At 65.4% G+C, this 23,152-nt stretch overlaps 2 protein-coding genes across 2 annotated transcripts in view; both read right to left on the reverse strand.

Moving 5' to 3' along the window:
- Window positions 1–485: 485 nt before the first annotated feature.
- Slc28a1 (solute carrier family 28 (concentrative nucleoside transporter), member 1) lies at window positions 486–11,410 on the reverse strand. Its single transcript, XM_013011996.1, has 18 exons — window positions 11,367–11,410; window positions 10,632–10,722; window positions 9,934–10,028; window positions 9,421–9,512; window positions 8,604–8,802; window positions 8,151–8,292; window positions 7,542–7,655; window positions 7,021–7,098; window positions 6,711–6,791; window positions 6,299–6,379; window positions 5,146–5,271; window positions 3,287–3,417; window positions 2,414–2,582; window positions 2,134–2,331; window positions 1,769–1,850; window positions 1,350–1,448; window positions 1,135–1,246; window positions 486–886 (listed from the first exon to the last, which is right to left on the reverse strand). Exons 2-18 carry the CDS (start codon window positions 10,704–10,706, stop codon window positions 808–810), a joined length of 1,953 nt encoding a protein of 650 aa, XP_012867450.1. The 5' UTR covers window positions 10,707–10,722; window positions 11,367–11,410; the 3' UTR covers window positions 486–807.
- The window catches only part of Alpk3 (alpha-kinase 3), a 29,429-nt gene continuing 17,098 nt past the window's right edge, over window positions 10,822–23,152 (reverse strand). The window contains exons 9-20 of the mRNA XM_013011860.1: window positions 22,689–22,724; window positions 22,006–22,286; window positions 21,239–21,327; window positions 20,387–20,607; window positions 18,447–18,495; window positions 17,482–17,823; window positions 16,899–17,045; window positions 16,297–16,387; window positions 15,805–16,043; window positions 11,734–11,827; window positions 11,363–11,474; window positions 10,822–11,120 (exon numbers count right to left, since the gene is read on the reverse strand). Coding sequence (XP_012867314.1) covers window positions 10,822–11,120; window positions 11,363–11,474; window positions 11,734–11,827; window positions 15,805–16,043; window positions 16,297–16,387; window positions 16,899–17,045; window positions 17,482–17,823; window positions 18,447–18,495; window positions 20,387–20,607; window positions 21,239–21,327; window positions 22,006–22,286; window positions 22,689–22,724 — 2,000 coding nt within the window. The remainder of the gene's footprint in view (window positions 11,121–11,362; window positions 11,475–11,733; window positions 11,828–15,804; window positions 16,044–16,296; window positions 16,388–16,898; window positions 17,046–17,481; window positions 17,824–18,446; window positions 18,496–20,386; window positions 20,608–21,238; window positions 21,328–22,005; window positions 22,287–22,688; window positions 22,725–23,152) is intronic.

Raw genomic sequence — 23,152 nt, forward strand, 5'->3', positions numbered from 1 at the left:
AGTAGAATGCTAGCCTTAAGTAAAAAAGCTAAGGGACAGATCTGAGTTCAAGCCCCAAGACTACATACCCATACCCATACACACACACACACACACACACACACATGCGTGCCTGAATGCACACATGCGCACAAGCACATACACTCTACTAGTCCACAGGAAAGGGAGGAGTGAGCTTGGTGCACATACAGCTTTCCTGAGGTGACTCACCTCTGCCCCTCCCCCGCCCCAATGTGTGGACACAAGGGCACAGGCCTGTCATCCCCAGACACGAGGAGGAGGACCGCGCTGGGAGCCGGCTCGGGCACAGCCACACCTACTTGGACAATAATAATGCTAGCAGCACGGCTCAGCTGGTAGAGCGCCTTGTCTTGGCAAGCAGGAGCCCCCGAGTTCAGGCCCCAATATCAAGAAAAAGGTTCTTATTCCAAAATAGCAGGGCACTGCATCGATCCATCCAGCGACACCCAGAGCAAAGCCAGCGCTCACTTTATTTAGCCCCGCACTTCCTGAACGGAGCGGCCTCGGGCCTTGGAGCCCTGCACTGCTGGACGCTGCTCCCAGTGTTCCGGGACCCTGCTTGGGAAGCCTGGGGGGGGGCACCCTAGGGCAGAGGTCCAGGAGTGCGGGGGAGAGAGGGGGGAGAGGAGGTGTGACCAGGAGCTGCTGGAGGCGGGGCAGGAGAGGGAGGGGCCTCTCCCCCATCCCCCCACACCCTTCCCACCGGTGGGGGGGGCAGGTGAAGAGGGGTCTCCTGGAGGAGGGGCGCAGGGAGGGTGAGGACAGGCGTGCGGAGGGGGCCCCTCGCTAGGCGCAGGCCGTGTGGTTGTAGAAGCGGCAGCAGTTGCTCAGGGCCTGCGGGCCCAGCGCAGGGCCGAGCTCTAGGCTGTGGAGAAGGTGATGGGGCAGTGGAGCCTCCACTGGGGGGCGGGGGGACGGGGGACACACCACGCCGGGTCCCTGGTCCCCAAGTTGGATCCTCACACCTTGGTGTCTGCCTCCCCTGGCCGTGGCCACAGCTGCTGCTGCGGGCCGTCCTTGTGCCCCGAGCCAGACCTTCTGTTCTCTGGTGCCCAGCCCCCACCCAGCCCAGTCCGGGCCCCACCCCGCCCCACCCCCTGCCCCGGCCCTCACCTCTGGAAGGCCTCACGGCAGCACTGATACACCTCAAAGCTGCTGCTGCTGAGGGTGCTATTGAGGAGGGACGCACAGTCCACCTCTGCCCCCCTGGGCACGTACAGGACCCCTGCGGGGAGAAAGCGGCCGGGGTCGGAGCCCCAGCCCCGAGCTGGCCCAGCTCACCTCCACCCACCACAGGGGCGTTCACCGGGGACACGTGGGCCACTCACCCGCCACGCAGGCGTTCACCAGAGACACGCAGGCCCCCGTGAGCAGCGCCCGCAGCACGATCTGGGAGAAGTCGCCCCTGCGCTGGGGGGCCAGGGAGGCTGCGAGGAGAGCGGCGCTCAGGGCCCGAAGCAGGCCCCCCCTCGCCAGCCACGCCCCGCGCCCCCCGTGAGGTCACAGCCCAGCCACCCAGTGCTCCCCAGACTCAGCCCTCCAGACCCAGCACCTGCCCCGGCCCTGGTCCCTGCGAGCCGCGCGGGGAGGGCTGGGAGGGCAGGGCAGAGGGGGAGCGGAAAGGGACGGGGAGGGGAGCATCCTCCCTGAGCCGGGATGGAGGCCCCCCAACGCTGTGGCGCCCAAGAGCTGCGGGAGGCGCAGGCTGCAGCCCCTGCGCGAGACGGGGGTCCTCCCTGCCACGCACTCAGGCCCCCCAGCATGATCCCGATGGAGCTGAAGTTGGCAAACCCGCAGAGGGCGAAGGTGGCGAGGATTTCCGCTCTCACCTAAAAGCGCAAGGGAGTCGGGAAGGCGGCGGCGGCAAGGCTCCATGCCCTCCACGCGGGGGCTCCCTCCCCGCTGCGCCCCCCCCACCCCACCCTAGTGAGCTCAAGGACAGCCCCCGTCTATCCTTCAACCCCCCCATCTTAACGCCCCACCTTTGGTGTGACTGACTGGGCTCCGCTCCCTGGTTTGGGGGCCGGGTACGGGGAAGCAGCTGGCCCCCAGGACGGGAGGGGCCTGGCACCCGGGAGGCCACCCCGTCCTGGGCGCGGACGGGCCACTCACCGAGATCCACTGCTTGGTGCCGCCGACCCACTCCTCAGCCCCCGCCAGGCGGCGCTGCTTGTACTCCGACAGCCTCTGGTAGGCCACGAACTCGTTCAGAAACAGTTTGATGCCCAGCAGCTCGGCCACCAGGGGGCAGTCCTCCCAGGCGGCGCCCATCAGGAAGGCCACCGGCCGCAGGACGTAGGAGCAGAGGAGCTGGGACACGGCGGAGGAGGGGCTGGGACGGGGCACGCGGGGCTCTACCCTCCCTCACACCCCATCCCCGCCGCCGGCCCACCTGGAAGCTGAGCCCCTGCACGTCCACCATGGCGCCCAGCCAGGAGAGGGCGGCGTTGACGAAGGCCAGCACAGCCAGGAAGGCGATGAGGTTGGCGGCAATGTTGGCCACGACCTTGACGGAGACGGCGGCCCCGCTGCTGGCTGCCTCCACCAGGTTCTGAGCAGCTCTGTCGCCAGGGAGGGGACAGCGGTCAGAACGCCATGTCCGCAAGCCGCAAGGCTTCAGAGAGGGACCTGGCACAGAGGGCTGGGGACCAGAGGGGCCCCGCGTCCCCCAGACACCGAGAAAGGCGCCAGGGAAGACCAGGGGAAGACTGGGGTGTACCAGGCAAGGCAGGAGCCGCCGCCACGCGCGGCTTTGACCCTCGGGAGAGAGCCGGCTGGCCGAGTGAGCTGTGTTCTGAGTGCAAAACTAGCCCAGGTTTTGAGGAATTCGGGGGGGGGGAGGAAGAGCAAAATATCTCTGGTTCAAAGCAGGAAAGTCCGTGAGATTCTTATTTCCAATGAACCACCAGGAAACTGGAAGCAGCGCTGTGGCTCAAGTGGTAGCACACTGGCCTTGAGCAAAAGAGCTCAGGGACAGCGCTCAGGCCCTGAGTTCAAATCTCACAACCAACAACATCAAAAAATATAAAATGATAGAAGCTCGCGGTCTAGTCCAGAGCCTGGTGTGGGGACTGGGCGTCTCCCCCCCCCCCCCCGTGTCCCCTGTGCTGGTTTAAAAGTGTCCCCAGGGGCCCACAGAGGGTGACCAGGTGGCTGTGGAGGAGGGAAGGAAAAGGGGCAGCTGAGTGTGGTCCACACACGCTTGCCACCAGGTGGGACCCATAGCCCCCCCACCCCGGTGCCCTGCGCCCCCCCAGCCGCTCACCCGGAGCTCAGCTCCACCCCTTCCCCACTCCTGAACTTGGACTCCTCCACCTCGGGGTAGACCAGCTTGGAGAGAGCCAGGGCGCCCGGGGCCGCCATCACAGAGGCCGCGATGAGAGAGGCAGCGTCGATCTGCGAGAGAGATGGGGAGAGAGAGAGAGAGAGAGAAAAAAAACTGTGGGGCTAGGACGAGCCAGAAGAAAGAATGCCAGCAGGGGCCTGGCCCAGGGCAGCGGGGGGGGGGGGCCTCGAGCCAGGCTCGGGTGGACCCACGTATGCCATGCATGACTGTTCACACGTGGAGGGTCACAGGCCCTCCACACAGCACCCCACAAGTGCCCCGGGGCGTCTGCAAGCAAGGTGTAGTGCTGAACCCTGAGCCTCCAAGGAACTAAACGGGACTTGCCCAAAACCACAGGCTCTGGGCTCCTCCCAGTAGCTGATGGCTCTGGAAGCCGAGCTGGGGTCCCTCAGAGCTGGCCCAGATCAGCCCTCGCGTGGGCTGAGTCCTAGGCAGCGGTGAGGCCCGCACACAGACCCTCTCAGAGACCTTGCACACTTCCACGGCCCCCCCCTGCCCCCACCATCCCAAGTCCACTGTCCCTCTGGGCAGCAGAAGTTTTAAAAGTAAAAAGAAATAAGTCAAATTAGCTTTTAATTTTTGGCCATCCTGGAGTTTGAACTTGCCAGGCGGGTGCTTTACCGCTTGAGCCATGCCTCTAGCGCTCTGGTTATTTTTGAGATAGTGTCTCACTTTCTGTCCAGGTGGCCTGAACCTTGAGCCTCCTGTTTATACCTCCTACGTAGTGGGATGTCAGGTTCACAACTCCAAGCCCAGCTCTTTCTGTTGACATGGGGTCTCACTTTTTTTTTGCCTAGGCTGGCTTTAAGCTTTGATCTGCCCAAGTACCTAGGATTACAGGAGTGAGCTACCACACCCATTTTAGCTAATCCATCCAGATTATTGATAATTATTTTCTTCTGTGCTGTCTCACAGCCTGGCCCTGCCCTCGGGCCTTTCCCGAGCTCAGCTGCCCTGTGTGAGGGGTTTGTCTGTCTCACGGGGCCTGTGGTACCACTAGCCCAGGGACACTCCAGTACCAGCAACGGGACCCCAGGACTTGGAGGCAAGAGGTCACGAGGAAGGTGTCTGGAATCCAGAGGTGGAGGAGAGGCTGGGGGGGGGGGGAGCTGGGAGGGAGGCACTCGGGCCAGAGCAGTGGCAGCGACAGCCAGGCGGGGGCAGGAGAGAGCTTCTCAGCAGCCCGTGGCCGGCGCCTCGGGAGGCTGGAGGAAAGAGATTTTCTGTTGAACTTGCACAGCACTCCAGCACTTCTTGGGTCGTTGGGAAGAAGCAAAGGAAAGCAGAGGCTCTCAGAAGGCTGGCAGCGTTTTGCACGCGGAAAGCGCCAGCCCGGGTGGGGGGGGCAGGGGACGCGGCGGGTGGGGCCCGGTGACACCGCTGGACTTTGACCTAGGGACATGCGGGGGGGGGGGGAGCCGAGCCCAGGCTGGGGCTGCACAGATCCCCAGGAACACCAGGTGTGGGATGGTGGAGAAACGAGCACCGTTTTGGGAATCTGACAGACCGGGCTCTGATGCCCCCCCACTGCGCTGGTTCTCTGAGCCCCCTCCATCCCACGGGGCCCGCAGGCATCGGCACCTTGCCTGGCGCCTTGCCTGGATGCTCATTAAGTGGAGCGAGGTGGGGAGGGAGGGGGAACACGGGGGACCCCCCCCGCACACCAGGCCTGCCTGCCGCTCCCCTCCCCAGCCCCGCAGCCCGGCTACCACAGACCGATGGAGTGGGGGACGCCTGGGGGTGGGTAGGACCTGGGCAGGCAGGGGGAGGGCTCCTACCCCGAAGGAGATGTAGGCACCCAGCAGGCTGCCGGCGATGGTGGCGTAGCCCCCCACCATGACGGCGTGCACCTCCGACCGCGTCATGTCCCCCAAGTAGGGCTGGATCAGCAGAGGAGCCTCCGTCTACAGATGGGAAAGATGGCGGCCCAGCCGGGCTGTGGACCCCCCCGCCCTGCCCGGGGCAGGGGTCCCACGGGCCCGCCCTGGAGCCGCACTGCCATCCGATCCTGGCACGCGGGCACCCGGGCCTTGCTCCCCACACCCTTCGAGACCCAGGAAAGCCAAGGAGGCTGGAGCAGGGGACACGTCTGATCCCACAGCGGGGGGGGGGGTGTGTCTTTATATCACTGCACAGGCTTCATTTGAAAGCCTCGGGGACACTGGAGACAACTTAGCTTATATCTGTGGTGATTGGCTGAAATCAGAGAAGCAAACTCAACACCCTCGCGGAGTGCATGGCAGAAAAACACGCGCAGGTGTGCCACGGCATAAAAAGAGCCGAGCGTTGGGCTGGGAAGGTGGCTCACTGGTAGAGCGCTTGCCTGAGGCCCTGGGTTCGATTCCTCAGCACCACATAAGCAGAAAAAGCCAGAAGTGGCGCTGTGGCTCAAGAGGTAAAGTGCCAGCTATGAGCTGAAGAGCTGAGGGACAGCGCCCAGGCCCCGAGCTCAAGCCCCATGACCAACAACAAAAAAAGATAAAAATTCTCCAAAGTTCCCCCAACTATCCAATGAAACAGAGCACCTTTTGGCAAAGGGGTCTGGGGGACTCCAGCGTGCGGCAGCCCCCAGCGGCCCCGCCCGGGAGGAGCTGAGGGGACTGGGGGCCGGCGGCACCCTTGGAGCCCACATCACACTGGAAATACACTTTCCAAAAGGGGGGGGAGGCTGCGGAAAGATCCAGCAGGAAGAAGCGAGCTAGAACACCAAGCTTGTCCTCAGCCCAGGCCCAGCCTCAGTTTACCCTGAGAGGAAGGATCTGTGAGTCTCTAAGCTGGTAGGCTGGAGTGGCAGAGTGGTGGGAAGTGCGGGACTCTGTGGGCAGTGAGGGGGGACCCCCCATGGAGCGTCGGGAGACCCAGGGAGGAGGCTCAGCGGCTCTTTCTGGGTGCTTCTGAGCTCCAGGAGATGGGGTCCCCTACTGTACCCACCTGGCTCACAAAGATGTTTCCCGCCACACTCAGGGTCTCCGTGGCTGTGGTTCCCATGGTGAACTGCATTAGCCAGGCAATCTGGAAGGGAGCAGGTGGCCTTCATGAGGAGAGAGGGAGGAGAGCAAGAGAGAGAGAGAGAGGGAGGGAGAGAGAGGGAGAGGGAAAGAGAGAGGGAGAGAGAGAGGGAGGGAGAGAGAGGGAGAGAGAGAGGGAGGGAGAGAGAGGGAGAGAGAGAGGGAGGGAGAGAGAGGGAAAGAGAGAGGGAAAGAGAGAGAGAGAGACGGGAGGGGGGAGAGAGTCAGCGGTGCAAGGACCTCCCAGCGCTGGGAGTAGAAGATTCTGGGAGGCGTGGACCGCAGGGTCACGGCGTTTAGTCGGGAGGTCGGGAGGTCGGGGGGCGTGGACTCACCTTCAGGATGACCCACTGCATGAGGCCCAGGTAATAGAGCACCGACATGACGCAGCTGAAGAAGACGATGATGGGCAAGACCTGGGGAGCAGCGGCCGGGTGGCCCGGGCAGTGGCAAGGGACCGGCAGGGCCGGGACTCTTGGACGGGCCCACCGCCACGCCTGGAGCCTCTGCCCTCTCCACGCTGCCCGCCCGCCGCTGCCCGCCCTCCCCCAGCCTGAGCACTTCCTGCCCTGAAGGGGGTGGTTGGGAAAGGCACTGGGCTCCCCTCCGTGCCCTGCCTTGGGCCGGGACCCAGAGCTCACCCACCTGAAAGGCAAAGACCTCCTTCACCAGCGCCTCCCCAAACACGAAGCTGGAGCCGGCCTCGGTGTAGCTCAGGAACACCTGACATAGGAGGGGTCAGGGGATGGCGGAGGTCGGGGGGGCGGGAGGTGGGACACTGTGGCCACAGATGTGGGGCGGGGGGGGTAGGGAGGGGGGACCTGGGGCCTCCAGGCTCTGGGCGGGGTGTGTCCATTGATGCACACCAAAGCAGTAATCCACAGTTGTGTGTGTGTGTGCATGAATGCATGTGTGTGTGTGTGCACGCGCGTGTGTGCTGGTCTTGGGGCTTGGGCACTGACCCTTGAGGGCTTTTCTGCTCCGGGCTGCTCACCCGGCTGCAGCCCAGCCTAAGCCGAGGGCAGCTGCCCGGCCGGCACCTGTCCCCCGCCGCCGGGCTCGGGTCCCATCTGCCCTCCTGGGCCCTGGGCATCTCTGTGGCCGCCTCCCCCTCCATCCTCCCAATACCGTGTCCCCCCCTTCCCCGCGGGGTCCCTGGGACTCACCTGGATCTGCTCCCCAAGCCACTGAAAGGCAACGAATCCAGGTTCTGTTCGGATGACGAAGAGTCCGAGCAAAAACTGCAGTGCAAGGCCCCAGCCCACGGCGCGCCAGGACACCTGCCGAGGAGGGTCCCGTGAGCTCCGTGCTGGCGCTCCACACAGGGCGCGCGAGCGGGGCTGGGGGACAGGGGACGGGGCCGCGTCCTCTCGGTGTCCACACCAGAGCGGCAGCCGGCGCTGTGCCACAGCCTAACCAAGGAACTACGGAAAACCCAAACGGACCCGGGCGCGCCGCGCCACGTCCCCCCGCCGTGGCCTCGGGGGTCACTGCCTGGCCGGCGCCCGTGTGTCCCCCATGGACAGAGCTGCGCGAGGCTCAGCAGAGGCGGACGGGGTCGCTCAGGGGCTGCCCCTTCACTGGCACGGGCGAGTATGCTGTTGGGGGGCAGGCCCTGAGCCCAAGGACTTGCTGGGGCTCCAGGAGAAGCCGCAGCCGCCCCTGACAGCCAGCTCCTCCGCGCTGCGTCCCCGCCGTCCGGGTCAACGCCACTCCAGGCTCTCAGGGCGGGGCTGCCGAGGGACATGGAGCCAGCCACGCAGCCAGGCACTCACAGCACGGCGGTGCTTGGAGCAGGCAAAGAGGAAGAGGACGAACACGCAGATCCCCACGAAGGAGACCAACTGCTCCGGCCGCTGGGACGTGTCCAGAGACAGCCACAAGACCAGGCCCACGGCGGCAGCCAGCGCCACACCCCTGCAGAGAGAGGCAGGAAGCCCCACGCCTCACACCTGGGCACACCTGAGAACCCCCAGACACACGCACGCAGCGCATCCCTACGCACATGCACAGGCATTCTTTTTGTTGTTGTCGGTCGTGGGGCTTGAACTCTGGGCCTGGGTGCTGTCCCTCAGCTCTTCAGCTCAAGGTGAGCGCCCTACCACTTGAGCCACAGCACCACACGCAATTTCTGCTTATGTGGTGCTGAGGAATCGAGCCCAGGGCCTCATGCATGCAAGGCAAGCACTCTACCCCTAAGCCACTTTCCCAGCCCTCTCCCCACTTACCTCTTAAACCAGAGGCTCAGACGGGAACCTCTGGGGGGGCCCACACATGGGAACGCCATGCACCTGCCCAGCCTCGGCCCCAGAAGCCTCTTCAGCAGGCTGTGGGCCTGGAAGACCAGGGCCAGGCCCGTAAGGACCAGCAGCGCCAGGGCCCTGTGCACGTCCAGAAGGCAGGCCACCAGCAGGAAGGCCGCGTAGGCTGCAGTGACAGCGGCGTGCTGGTGAGGCCGGCCGCCTGCGCCCTGCCTGCGACCAGCCCGCGACCCGCCCCCACCCGCTGGGCACGGCCGACCCCACCCTGGCCCAGGCTGGCTTTCCTCGGGAGGCGGACCGCGCACAGAGCTGGCCTGGCCTGCCTGAGACCCCGGGGGATTCCCAGCACCGCCGGCCACAGGTGCGCACCGAGCCTCGTGGATTCAGACCTGAGCTACTGGCGGAGGGGTGTGCGGAGTGAACGGTCCACAGGACGGTGCAGCCACACACACACACACACACACACACACACACACACACACACACGTGCGCCCCCCCCCTGCACAGCACTCCTCCACTGGAACTTTACCCTGCGGCCACACCGGACTCCGCGCCCGTGCCCACCCGGCTCACCTTTGGTTCCCCCCCCGCCCCCGCTCAGCTGCAGGCTCCCGCCTCGCGCCTTTCTCTCCTCCACCTGCCTGACCTCCGCCCCACCCCCGGCACTGAAGGCCACCTCCTCCTGGAGGTCCTCCCTGACGCCCGGCCCGCTGGGGCTCCCCGCGCCCCGCGCCGTGCCTGTGACGGGCGGATGGATGGCGTCCTGCGTGGGACAGGCCCTCACCCGTGCAGAGCAGGCCTGTGACCACCCAGCGCAGCAGCTGGGCATGCTCCTGGCAGAAGCTTCTGGCTCTCTGAACCGGCTGCAGGCTTCTCCTGGGGAGGGGTCCACGAGGTCCACGGGGTGCTTCTGAGCTCCCACCTGGTGGGGACTCCTAGCTCTCCAACCCCCCAGCATCCCCCATGGGCATTCCCAGTGTGAGAGCCACCCGCAGCCCTGCAAACTCGGGTCTGGCGTGTGGGCCGCGCCCTGGCCCAGAGGGGAGCTGGGGCACGGCGGGTGCCCCGCTGCCGTCGGGCTGAGCGTCGAGCAGACCGGCCGCTCTTTAGGGGTGTCCCCGGCCCCTCCCTGTCTGCGCTCAGCTCCCGCAGGGGCTGCAGCAATGGCCCTGTTCAAGGCCCAGCTCGGGAATCTGAACGGAGCTTTGGGGCTCCCCAAAGTGTCCAAAGTGTTCCAGAGACCGATGGGCGGGAAGGTGGCCTCCCCCACCCCCGGGGGGGGTCACCGGTCACCTACCACCGGGAGGAGGGCCCGGGGTGCACGGCACTCCAGCCATCCCCGACCTGCGGCTGTGCGGGCCTTGGGTCGCCGCCCGGGAGCCGGCCTTCCTCCTAAAGCCAGGGCATGCGCGCACCCCGGGCCATGAGGGGTCGCCGTCAGACTGAGGAGGGCCGGGGTGCGGGATTCCACTCCTAACTCTGGTTGCGGTCCTCCATCGGCCTCGGGCAGGCCGGTGGGGAGCAAGGACAAGGCCGTGCGCTCCCCCAGGCCCCCGAGGCCTCCTGCCCCTCCTCCCCACTGCCCCTCCTCCCCACTGCCCAGGCGGTATGGGGCTGTGCGGGCTGTGTGTGGCTGTACAGGGCTGGGGGTGGGCTGTGTGCAGGCTGTGCAGGGCGGGGAGGGGGCTGTGTGTGGGGCTGTGTGGGGCTGTGTGGGGCTGTGTGGGGCTGTGTAGGGCTGTGTGTGGGGCTGTGTGTGGGGCTGTGTAGGGCTGTGTGTGGGGCTGTGTGTGGGGCTGTGTGTGGGGCTGTGTGTGGGGCTGTGTGTGGGGCTGTGGGGGGCTGTGTGCGGGGTTGTGCGGGACTGTGGGGGGCAGCACCTGGTAGGGCCTGGGGGGGTCTGAGCATACAAGCTGCGGGAGGAGGGGCTGAGGGGAGCGGGGGTTCGGCCACCCAGGCCCCGGGAGCTGATGCGCAGGCAGGGCGTGGACAGACCATTCTTTCCAAGAACTCGGCCCCCATGTTGTCCAGGCCGCGGGCCGCGGGCGCCAGGGAGAAGGCCTCTGCCATGGGCTGGACCGTCCAGCTGAAAGACAGAGCGGGGCCAGAGGAGGGGTCAGAGGAGAGGGGCGGGGGGGCGCGGATGCCCGGGCCGGACCCCAGCGCCTGTGGTACCCGCCCGGCCTCAGCCGTGGGCCTGTGCCAGACCAGTGTCTGCAGGCCGAGCCCCGGCCAGCGCCCACAGCGCGCCTGAAGGGTGGCCGAGCGCTGCCACTCCCCGCAGCTGCCTGGCGCCAAGGACGGGACGGGACGCCACGGGGACGCCAGGGGGGCGCCTCATCCGGTGATCCAGCCAGGCTGACCAAGGCCCATCCATACCCTCGCCCTCCCCGGACGCCGACGCCTCCCGGAAGCAGAAGCTGCTCACGGACAGGACCGCGGTGCTACTGTCAGGGAGAGTCAGCCAGCCGCGCACGGGAGAGGCTGAGGCAGGAGGATCTTAAGTTCAAATCCAGCCTGTGCTGCGTGTGCGTGTGCGTGTGTGTGTGTGTGTGTGTGTGTGTGTGTGTGTGTGTATTCTCTGCCTCAAATCAAAGAGGAAGGAGCGTAAGGAGGCCTTCCTTCCCATTCCTACCTCCCCTCCTTCCTAGCCTTAGGAAGCACCCCCACTTAACCCAAACACCCCCTCACACAGTGGGTCCTCCTGCGCAGAGCGCGGGTCCTACTCACGGTCTGGTGACAGGTGGCCTGGACGCCGCACTGCAGGGGACTGGGTCCAGGCTGCTCCCGCCAGCCCCGCCTTGTCATCTCAGCAGAACTTGGGGCAGAGTCCAGAGACTGGGGGGGGGGGGGGAGTTTTGGCTCAAATGGCAGACTTGCGTCTCTCTCTCTTTTTTTTTTTTGGTTTTTTTTTGGGGGGGGGGGGCTGGGCGTGGGCCCAGGAGTTCTGGCCGGGGACCAGGAGATGAGGGAGGGGAGGCACAGCAGCCCCCAAAGTCTCCCCTCCTCATTCCCACCCCACCCCACCCCGTCAGGCCTAGCCCCAGGCCCCTGGCCCGGGAAGCTGCGTGCGTGCGTGCCGCCCCCAGCCCCGCACCTCAGCTTCATTTTGCATCTGTCTCCTCTCGCTGGAGGGGCCACTGTTCTTGGAGCTGCCGTCCCTGAGCGGGAAGATGGGGTACGGAGTGGGGCTGACACAGACAGGAAGTGCGTGTCAGCTCTGCAGCCTGACACAGTCACACACACCAGGCCAAAGTCACGCCATATTTTTCTCCTGTATCTTGTTTTGTTCCAACAAATGCCTAAGCAAAACCGGGTACAGAGCAAAGGGGCAAGCACTTCAGTTCCTCCGTCTTCAAAGTAAACAGGAAGCTTTTCCGCAAGGGGTCAGCACATCTCTTTAATAATTAATGGTACTCTAGCGCTGGGCGGGCGTGGTAACGCGGGGCTGTAATCCCTGAACTCGGGAGGCTGAGCCTGGAGGATCAAGAGTTCAAGTTGGGAAGGGAAGGAGGAAGAGGAGGAAGAGGAGGGGCAGGGGGAGGAGGGGGAGGAGGGTGTGGTAGCTCATGCCTATAATCTTAGTTTTGTTTTTTTTTCTACTAAGGTTTGAACTCAGGCTTCCTGCTTCCTAGGCAAGCTCTCTACCACCTGGGCCACTCCCCCTTCTCCCCACCCCTCCCAGTCCAATGTTAGCTTCTTGGGAGGCTGAAATCGGGAGGATTGCAGTTTTTAGGGCAGCCCCGGTAAAAAGTGTATGAGACTTCATCTCAACAAAATAGTTGGGGATAGCGGCGTGCACCTGTCATCCGAAAAGCACGAATTGCAGGATCACAGCCCAGGCCACCCTGGGCAAGAAGTGAGGACCCCGTCTGCTAAGATGACGGGCCCTGGAGGCCTGGCGTGGCCACAGTACTGCCGCCAGGCCTCTGCCAGCCCCAGGGCCTGGGCCGAGGGGGGACTCTCCGGCTCCCTCTGGTGGGTGCCGGGAGCCCTGGGGAGCGCGCCGGGCGGTGCTCCTCCTCCAGGCCTCCCCTCACTCTGCCCCCGCCACAGGGACGCCCTTCCTGTCATCCAGACGGCCCTGGCCGGGCTGGCAGAGCCGTGCGCCCACACTGCTGCACCCCGCCCAGGCGCCGGCAGCGGGCAGGGAGGCCGAGGCGGGTCCGCCGCCTGCTTCTCTCCTGCGTGGGATGGGGTCCACTGCCACCGGCTTCTACTCACATCTGTTTCATTTGGAAAGCAGTCCTGTGTCATTCAGAGCACACAGAGCACAACTGCGTGCAGAGGACGAAGACCACAGGCGGAGGCCGGGGTGTCCCGGCGGTGGACGCTGCCTGTCACCCGAGACATTTTCTTGTAGACAGGTTGCCTTCCCAGCTGTGTGTGGGAATCTTCCCCTCCTGAGTGGCTGGGACTACAGGCATGAGCCTCTGGTCCCTGCCCCTATTCTTTATCTTTCTGCACAAAGCTCTCCTAGAATCCATGTACTCCCCGTGGGGAGAAGCATTCTCATTCACAAAAGACTGACCCTGTCCTCCTCCCACCCCCACCCACGGTGTGGCTGTGTGGCCGGGATTCAGCTCCGGCTTCCCACGCCTGCAGGGGAGGAAGGCACTTTCTCAGCCCCCCACCCCCAATAGCCCAGAGCAAGGATTCTACCGGAACTGTCCGCGGGTGGAGTTCCTGGGCCTGGATGCGTGGTTGACATTTGACCCGAGGATCGCTCAAAGCCCGGGCAGAGCAGCTGCCCGCTGGGCCGTGCGGATCCTCACGGCTCCTTGTCAGGCCACTATGCGGGCAGGCCCCTCTGTCCAGGGATCTCGTCTGTCCTGGGCATGGTCAGGTCTGAGGCTGTGGGGTGACCCGCAAGGGCGGCGCCTGCCGGGAAGCCGCTCCTGTCTGCAGACTGCTGAGGTCCTCAGGAGCGGCGGCGGTGGTGGCGGCGGGAACAGATGTGCCAGATGTGCCAGGCTGGGGGGAGCTGCCACCTGCAGGCCCGAGGGTCCCCGCCGGTGGTTTCCTCTGCCTGGCTCCTTGGACCCACACCTCCCACCAGAAAAGGGCTGGAGATTTGACTCAGCACTTGAGCACCAACCTAGCAAGCATGAAGCCCTAAGTTCAAACTCAGTACTGCAAAGTGATGATGATGCTGATTACAAAAAAAAAAAAAAAAAACAAGAAAGGCAGGAATTCACAAATGCTTTATTGGGTCCCTGGCATGCACCCAGCCTCGCCCCCCCCCCCCCGGCCTCCCATCTTCCGCAGGCCCAGAACACAGACACAGACGCCCTCCCGGCTACGCCCAAGTGCTAGTTGGAAGATGTGGTAAAAGAGGTTCCCTGTGCTGGGCAGCAGAGGGGCGGGCATCGCGGGCTGGGTGGGCATCGTGGGCTGGGCGGGCATCATTGCGGGCTGGGCGGGCATCATCGTGGGCTGGGTGGGCATCGCCATGGGCTGGGCGGGCATCGCGGGCTGGGCGGGCATCATCACGGGCTGGGCAGGGGTCCCGGTGTGAGCATGGAAATCAGACCTTCAGCTGTGGTTCAGCAATGGCTGGCTCCCACAAAACAAAATGGCCAGACAGCCCTGAGACATCGCCTAGGAACTCCTGTCATCAAAGACTTTGGGGTGGCCGACAAGTCTGCCTTGAGCTGCCGAGGTAAAGCCATGATTTCCCACCAGGTATCCGGACCCAGCTGGCCAGAAGGACAAGATCCCAGGAACTCTCTTGAGGAAAATCTGACCGTGACTCTCAGGGGGCACCAGGGTCCCCCGTCCTGCCTGCCCGAGGGAGTCGGGGCTGTGTATCTGGGATCTATGGCCGGGTCGGGGGAGGGTTTTCCCTGTGCGGCGGTCGGATGCGTGTTCAGAGGCCGGCGACCTCACAACACCTGCACGAACTCCTGCGCCCGTGCACAGAGCTGCGGGGCGGCTGGCGTCCGCGCGTTTCCTTCGCAAGGCAGGCAAAACTTGTGTACAGCACCCAGGGGCGTCGTACTCGAGCGGACGGGTCTGGGGAGCTCCGGTTCTGGGCTGGGTCTGGGGCAAGTGTGGCCCCGACCTGGGAAAGCCTTGTACACGGTCAGGGCCGCTGCCCAGTCACATGACCCGCGGGGGCCTCTGCAGGGGAGGGGTGGTCATGGGTGTCCTGATGAGGAGAGTGTGGCAGGGGACCCGGGGGCCTGGGGTCTGCTCACACTCTGGCTGATTAGGAGCCCCCTCCCTGGCCCACTGCTCTGCTTGCTTCACAGCGGGGTGTGGAGCACCCCTCATCCTCCCTCCCCCCTCCTCCCACCCTCCCCTCCACCCGCCCTGGCCAAGATGGCCCTTGATAGGCCTCCTTTTACCCATCAGGCCTCCTCTTATTTACCCATCATGCCCTCTTTACCTATCATGCTTCTCCAGCCATCAAGACCCACAATGCTCTCCTGGCCCTCTCCTCCCTCATTCCATCCACAAGAGAACGTGCTGTAGCAACAAAAGCTGAGCCTGGGGCCGCGCCAAGCTTCCTGGGCCGCAGGCAGTGGCTGGTGAGGGCGAGGTGGTGTGGGGGGACTCCGCTGCGGCTCCAGAGGCACCACACAGAGAGGCCGTCCGGGGCGCTGCGTGGCCCAGGCGCAGGCTGCTATGGAGGTTTGAGGGTCCCCGGGGCAGAGTCAACACACGCCGCCGCCACCCGCCGCCGGCTTGGTGGGTTTTCCCCACAGAATTTCGAAGTGGGACTATGACAACACTAGACAGGGGAAGACCGCCATGGTGGTGCTGGGCTTGGGGTAAGAGTGGCCGTGTCACCCCCGAAATACCCCAAGCAGAGAGGGCTTGTTCTGGATGGCAGTCAGAGAGCGTGGCAAGAGTGTGTGTGTGTACGTGTGTGCGCAGGTCTACCTTCTGCCCCTGAAACCCTGTCGACTCATCCACTCCTCTGATACGAAATCCCATCTTTTCCTCTCTCCCAATCTATGAGGCCCTGCCAGATTCTCCAAGCCAGATTCTCCTCCCTGGAATCTGAATCGCAAGCGCCGGACTCCGCTGGAGACTGACCGCGGCACCTCAGGCGAGGCTGATGGCTCAACCACTCGCTCTGTTTTGTGAGCTGCCCGACGTCCTTTCCCAGGAAGCTTTTGTCCTGCTGAGGTTGGTCCACATTCGTTTCTGTTGCCCTGACCCCCCGGGGGCTGAAGGGCAGCGGCCTGGGCCTGGTCTCCCGCCGGCCACCTGGGCGGGGCCCGCGCAGCGTGTCTGCAGCGCGGTGGACTGGACCGAGCGCTCGCTGGCCGCTGCAGACTGGACCGAGCGCTCGCTGGCCGCTGCAGACTGGACCGAGCGCTCGCTGGCCGCTGCAGACTGGACCGAGCGCTCGCTGGCCGCTCTCCTGCTCCCGGCCTCCCGGCCGTGCAGGCGGGGCTGGGGGAACACGGGTCCGGAGGGAAGCCAAGAAGCCGCCCGAGCCAGGAGGAGGTAGAGAAGTTAGAAATGTCAGAATGGAAGGGAGATGTCCAGCCAGGAAGGACCCGTGCAGGGGACGGGAGGCTCAGCCGCTCCGGGGCCTGCCACGGTGGAGGTGGCCACGGGAGGCGGCCGAGCCCCGGGGCTCTGCTCTTCCCCCCTCGCCACCCTCTTCCAGATGCACTGACAGTGCCCAGACGCACAGACGTGCCGTCGCCACAGAAGACTGAGCCCCAAATCGTGCTGGGAGCCCCGATGCGGGCTTTCTACTCCAGTCGACACGGTTCCCTTTTGCCGTCAGTCTGGGGGTGACAGGACCCTCGTGGAGCCTGGCAAGAGAGGGCTTAGCACCCCACGCCCGACGTGGCCAGCGGGGCCCGCGCTGCTGCCCCTCCTGCCTTCCGAGGGGAGCAGGCTAGCCCGCCCCCCTCCCGCCCCGCATCCCGCGAGGCCCTGGGGTCCCCGGGGCCACGCAGGAGGGCGCAGGGCCGCAGCACGAGTCTGGCGCTGGCTGCGACGTGGTGTGGGCGCCTCTCTGCCCAAGCCCATGAGCACACAGCAGCCTTCCTTCCCCAGAGGGCCCCAGACCTCTCCCCGTGGGTGACCCTCACCGTGACCCCGCACCCCTCAGCGCGAGGCCCCTCTGAGTCAGCACACACCCCCCCGTGCCAGGTTTTGCCTCACAAGCCAGGAAGTAGAGACATGGGGGACACAGTGGGGTGCAAGGAGAGGCCCCTGGGTCTGTCCCCCCCCCCACTGGGCCCTGGTGGGCGGGCTGTGGAGCCTCTGGACAAAGGACAAGCCAGGAGCTACAGTGGCAGGCGGCAGGCGGGCTCGCAGCCAGCCGAGGGGCGCAGCGAGTGGGCATCAGCGACCAGGAAGAAGAGCTGGCGCCTGCTGGCGGAGACCAGGGCGCAAGGCTGGCTCTGGGGGTACGCGGCAGTGAGGGAGGCCGAGTTGCTGGAAGAAGGGACCCTGAGGGTCAGTCACAGGCCCAGCGGAGGCCGGGAAGAGCCGAGTTGAGGGCAAGTGCCGGCCAAAAGCGCCAGGGTGCCCCCCCCCGGCAGGGCTGGGCCAGGGCGGGGGAGGGGAAGGTTGGGGTGCAGGACGCATGCAGAGGGCTTGGGAGCTTGGCAGTGGCAAGTGTAAACTTCAACACGGCTCGCGGAGGCGCGGCCGGCTCAAGGCCTGAGAGCCCCGGGCGCCCCCGGCCGGCCGGCACAGGAGAGGCCGGCAGCTGCCGCCGGCCCCAGCCTTCCAAGAGGCGCAGAGAGGCCCGGAGGTGCCTCAGCGGGGCCTCTTCTCCAGTCCTGGATCAAGAATGTCCATCCGGTTCAAGCTGCTTTCTGGTTGGTCTGCGGCTAGGTGGAGGCTCCCAGCCTCCAGTTGGGGCTACCGCGTGCCCTGGGGCTTCGAGCCCCCCTCTTGGGCTCGGGGGTGACCTGGTGCCAGGGCAGCGGCTGCCTCCGAGGCCCGAGGGGTGGCCTTGGGGCTCGGCATGCTCTTCCTGGCACCCTGCGGGCTGGGCTGGGGTTTCTTCTGGGGCTGAGGACTCAGCTGGGGCCCCTTCCGGCCAGCAGAGGGGCTCTTGGAGCCCTTGGCCTTGGCCGGGGGGTGGGCGGCCTCGGGGCCCTTGAGGGGCGTCAGCCCCAGCATCTCACAGAAGGGGTTGCACTGGTGGGAGGAGGCAAACTGGTCCAGCAGTGCAGGGAAGCAGCTCTCCTTGAGACCTTGGTATCTGCAGCCAAACGGGGGGGGGTGCTGAGTGAGGGCCGGCCGGGGACGGGCCTGGGGCTGGCTGGCCCCATCAGAGGACACTCCCAGGGACACGTCAGGTGGCAGTGTCCAGAGCCTCAGTATTGCACTGGCTCCGTCCACCTCGCACCGGGCTCGGTGTGGCTGCTCTGTGGTGGGAGCCTGGCTTGTGTGTCTGTGTGCACGCGCGCGTACACGCACCAGCCCTAGGGCTTGCATGCAGGGCGCTGTCCCTGAGCTTTCAGGGCTGGCGCTCTACCACTTGAGCCACAGCTCTACTCGCAGCTTTCTGGTGATTGATGGGGGTACGAGTCAGGGCTCTCCTGCCCTAGTTGACGTGGAACTGCGATCCTCAGATCTCCGCCTCCCAAGTAGCTGGGATTACAGGCGTGCGCCACTGGCACCTAGCAGCAAAACTGCCAGCCCTTCTCAAGTGAGATGTGGGGAGACTCCGAGGGGCACACCTGCGGGGCGCCGGGGGCCTCAGTGCGCAGTTTCAGACCTGGGGCCAGGCATAGGGGGGCAGCACCCCCAGGCCCAGCACCGCAGAGCCAGGAGAACCAGGGGGGTCCTCTCTGGTGCCTCTCCCACCCCAGGAGCACTCACCCTCGCAGTCTGGTGGCAATCTGCACGTCAGTCATCTTCCAGTCCACCCCTAGGGAAAGAGAGAGGCTGTGGATGTGGCCGGCCGGGCCCCGGGCCCCGCGCCTCCCATCCACACAGACACCGTGTAGGACAGGAACTTCCCAGGGGCTCAGCTCAGAGCCCCCTCACGGCCACCACCGGGAGCCCCCGTACCCCATCCTCCCAGGACAGGAGATGTCTCAGACCAATGCCTTGGCACCTTGTAGTTACTCGTTCACTCAGTAACAGCACTGTACTGACGGTGCAGTGCTAGCTGCCAGGCTGAGCTCACCGGACCAAGCGGGGCCACCAGCTGCACCGGCCCAAGCGGGGCCACCAGCTGCACCGGCCCAAGCGGGGCCACCAGCTGCACCGGCCCCGGCTCCACTAAAACTTTGACCTCGGTCTCCACAGATGAAAGAATCCCGAGGAGGGGAGAGAAACTGGGGACTCCGCGCTGGATGCGGCAGATTCACACTTCCCCTGCGGACGGCTGCAAGCTCTCCCCGCACCAGGGGGGACCGAGGCGTGGGGGACCGTGGGGGTGGAGCCCGCAGCGTGGACGGGGAGAAGCCAGCCCAGCCCTGCCTGCGCGGCTCAGCCACATGCACCAGGCGCCCGATGCTGGCTCATTTTCAACGTGCCCAGGATCTTCCCACGGCTGTTCTTGGCTATCTCGGTGCGGGAGAACCAGTGCAGGCTGTGGGATCGGCCACACCCAGATTTCCAGCCCAGCTCTCTCACAAGTCACTTAAACTCTCAACCGCCCAAGAGTGCGGCGAGGACCATGCAAGGGTGGTTCCGGAGGTGAGAAACGGCTCCGTGCAACAAACACGCACGGAGCACACTCCTTTCTCATTACACCAGTGCTCCCTGACCCCCGCGCGGGACCTGAGTGTGCAGGCCGTCTGCGCTTTGGTTTTCTTTCCTTGTCACTGATATTGAAGACAAAGTCTCCTGTATAACCCAGGTTGGCCTTGAACTTGCAATCCTCCTGCCCCTGCCTCCCAAGTACTAGGATTACGGGAAAGCAATACCATGCTTGGTCATGCTTTGGTCTGTCTGTCTTTCTTGCTGAGCTCTTTTGCTCAAGGTTAGCCCTCTACCACTTCCAGCCACAGTGCCATTTCTAATTTTCTGGTGAAAGAGAGTCTTACAGACTTTCTTGCCTGGGCTGGCTTTGAACTGCAATCCTCAGCTGTCAGCCTTCTGAGTAGCTAGGATGACAGGCGTGAGCCACCGGCCCCCAGCCCATGTCATTGATTTTTGCTTTGGTTTTGTTTCTGCCAATCTGGGGCCTTGAACTCAGTTCCTGGGCTCAGTTCCGGAGCTCCTTTTGCTCAAGGATAGCACTCTACCACTTGAGCCATGGCGCCACTTCTGGTTTTTTCTTTTTCTTTTTTTTTTTTCGGTCTGGTCATGGGCCTGAACTCTGGGTGTGGGTCCTGTCCCTCAGTTCTTCAGCTCAAGACTAGAGCTATACCACTTGAGCCACAGCGCCACTTCCGGTCTTTTTTCTTCCTATGTGGTGCTGAGGAATCGAACCCATGGCCTCATGTATGCAAGGCAAGCGCTCTACCACTGAGCCACCTTCCCAGCCCCGACTTCTGGCTTTTTCTGTGCATGTGGTGCTGAGGAATCAAAACCAGGGCTTCGTGAATGCTGGGCAAGCACTCTACCATGGAGCCACCTTCCCAGCCCCCATGTCATTGTTTTTAAAGCAAATTACTTTCCAATTTTGAGGGGGCAGGAGTGCCCTCCTGCACGAGGCCCTGGGTGTGCACTGGGATTTCACAGGAAACGGCCCGAGCGGGTCTCCTGGGAGAGCTGGGAAGAGGGCGCTGCAGGCATCCGACCTGCGCTGCACCACGGCCCGCCCCACCGTGTGCCTTCACATGCAGGTGGGCTGCCCACGCGCGTACCTGCCATGTCCGTGACGAGGAAGCTGCCGTTCGTCCACTGGTACAGCCAGTGCTGGAAGCTCCGGCATTTCTGCATGGCCTCGGAGCTGCTGGAGGCTGTGGGGGCCCCGGCGCCCCATTCCCGGGAGCAGTAGGGCTCCAGGGGCTCGCCCAGGTCTTCCTCCAGCGTGGCGTAGGGGATGTTGTTGGCGGGCCGGTAGATCAGATGGAGCGGGATGATCCTGAGCACACGGGCGGGAGTCTGGCCCCAGGTCACCTCCCTCTAGCCCCTCTGTATTCTTGGAGCTGAAGGGCCGGCCCAGCCAGGGAGATGCCCCAGCCCCAGCTCAGAACGGACCCCAGGCCGCTGACTTCATGGTCCTGTCCCCCCCTCCCTGCCCTCTGAGAGAGGCTGAGGCCAGACGCTGCTGGGCCTCCGGGCAGACGGCGCAGGGCTTGGTGGGGGCAGAGGCCTGTGCAGGGAAGAGGCCATTGGGACAGAGCCCAGCGCCAGCCAGGAGAAAACGCGCTGCACCTCGGGATGGAGGGAGGCCAGCACTCCCACGCATCCTCACCCCCCACGGAGGCCCCCACCCACGCATCCTCACCCCCCACAGAGGCCCCCACCCACGCGCCCTCACCCCCCACGGAGGCCCCCACCCACGCGTCCTCACCCCCCACGGAGGCCTCCACCCACATGTCCTCACCCCCCACGGGGGCCGAAAGCCCACAGCCACCAACCCGCAAAACCTGGGGGTGGGACAGACCCCCTCTAAAGTGGGGACATCTATTTCTAGACCCAGTGACAGCGCCCTCGGGCTGACCGTGGGGTACCCACGCACGGTGGCTCTGCCCTGGCCGCCCCTCACTTACTCGGGCACCTCGCCAAAGCCGGGGACAGCCCGGGCCTCCGCCGCGAAGATTTTGCAGTACTCCCGGCTCATGTTCTGGATCTTGCAGCCCTGGGATCAGGGAAACCCGGGTGCCATGGGCCAGCCCGCTCCCCCCTTCCGTGGCTGCCCAGCCCGCTCCCCCCTTCCGTGGCTGCCCAGCCCGCTCCCCCCTTCCGTGGCTGCCCAGCCCGCTCCCCCCTTCCGTGGTTGCCCAGCCCGCTCCCCCTTCTGTGGCTGCCCAGCCCGCTCCCCCCTTCCGGGGCTGCCCAGCCCGTGGCGCGGCACAGCGCAGGCTGCAGGGGGCTTCCCGCCCCAGAGCAGGGGCCTGTACCCTCCACTCCCTTCTCTGCACCTCGTCCCCTTACACCTGATTCAAACCCAGGTGTGGGAGAGTTTCCTGTTTCCCGGAGCCCTGGCCCCTGCACCCCAGGAGACCCCCAATCCCTCACTCGTGTCACCTCGCAGCGACAGGGCTCCGAAGGGGACTGGACTTCCACAGCACAGCAATAAAAGAGTTTCAAAACTGGGCTCTCCGTGCACTGCACCTGCGCAGTTCCCCAGCCAGCAGCCGGGCCGGCCGCATCCCAGCACTGCACCTGCGCAGTTCCCCAGCCAGCAGCCGGGCCGGCCGCACCCCAGCGCTGCACCTGCGCAGTTCCCCAGCCAGCAGCCGGCCGGCCACATCCCAGCCTCTCCTCCGCTGCTGCTCTGGAGCCTGAGGCCGAGGCCGTGGCCGCTGCCTCCTACCTGGATGGTGACGTCGTAGTTTCTGCCCAGGAGAGACGTCTCGCCGCTGGGCCCGAACACCAGCAGGCTGGACACCTTGATGACGCACGTGCGGCCCGACTCGAAGATGGGTTCCAGCCCGTAGATGACCCTGGCGCGGGAGGCCTTCCGGAGGTCCCCCCGGGGCCGGGCTCCGCGGGGCTCCTCGCTCACCAGCCGCCCGAAGAGCTTGTCCCCCCAGCAGCCCGAGTCCGCCAGGCCCTTGGCAAACACCATGGGCGTCATCTCGATCTCCTCCCCGACTGAAAGAGACCAGGGAGAGGTGCACCCGAGCCGCCCCGCCGGCGCGCAAGGGCGGACGGCCCCCTTCCCTGCGGCTCGTCTACGGCTGCCGGGACCCCGTGGACCGGGCGCAGGAGACATCGGTGCCAGAACGGCCGCCATCAGACCACCCCACAGAGCTGCGGGACGCAGGGCCCAGTCCCCCCGCACCCCACAACTTCCCTGTGTGGAGCGGCGCAGGAGCTCGGAGCCCGGGAGCAGCTCGGCGTGGAAGGCGGCGTCCGTGCCCCCCTCGACCCGGGCAGAGCCCCGAATCCGGCCCCCAGCCCTCCGCCTCCCTCGCAGGCCGGCCTGGCCGCGCCGCGCGGGGGGCAGTGCGTGGCCTCCCTGCGGAGCCCTGCTCCCCACGCGGGGCAGCGTACCTTCCGCTTCCTCCCTGGAGACGAAGCTAGACAGCACTGCGGAGAGAAAAGACCAGGCCGGGGCTCAGCCGGGCGCGGCTACACACCCGAGCGCTCCCACCAGGGCGCCAGGCTGGAAGAACCCCACGCCTGCCCCGGCGCCACGCCCACCGCAGCCCGCCGTCACCGCGCCACGCCCACACAATGCCACGCCCACGCGGCCACGCCCACGCGGCCACGCCCACACAATACCGCGCCCACCAGACGCCCCGCCCACCATGCCACGCCCACCCTGCAGCACCCCCCCAAGCCACGCCCATCGTACGCCACACACACGACCTCGCCCACCCGCACCTACCCTACACCACGCCCACCAGTGCCACACCCACCCTACGCCCCCACCCATACCATGCCCATCATACACCACGCCCACCACATACCACGCCCACACAGTGCCACGCCCATCCTACGCCACCCTACCCCCA

This window comes from Dipodomys ordii, unplaced genomic scaffold, assembly GCF_000151885.1.
Source record: "Dipodomys ordii isolate 6190 unplaced genomic scaffold, Dord_2.0 Scaffold15, whole genome shotgun sequence".
NCBI lineage: Eukaryota > Metazoa > Chordata > Mammalia > Rodentia > Heteromyidae > Dipodomys > Dipodomys ordii.

Excerpts from the sequence above, each read along its gene's own strand:
- Slc28a1 (XM_013011996.1), bottom strand. The coding sequence starts at position 10,706 with ATGGCAGAGGCCTTCTCCCTGGCGCCCGCGGCCCGCGGCCTGGACAAC. Across the intron at positions 10,029-10,631 it reads CCGAGTTCTTGGAAAGAATG|GAGGAAGGCCGGCTCCCGGG; the intron begins GTCTGTCCACGC and ends CCCTGGCTTTAG. Across the intron at positions 7,099-7,541 it reads GGCTTGGGGAGCAGATCCAG|GTGTTCCTGAGCTACACCGA; the intron begins GTGAGTCCCAGG and ends CTCCTATGTCAG.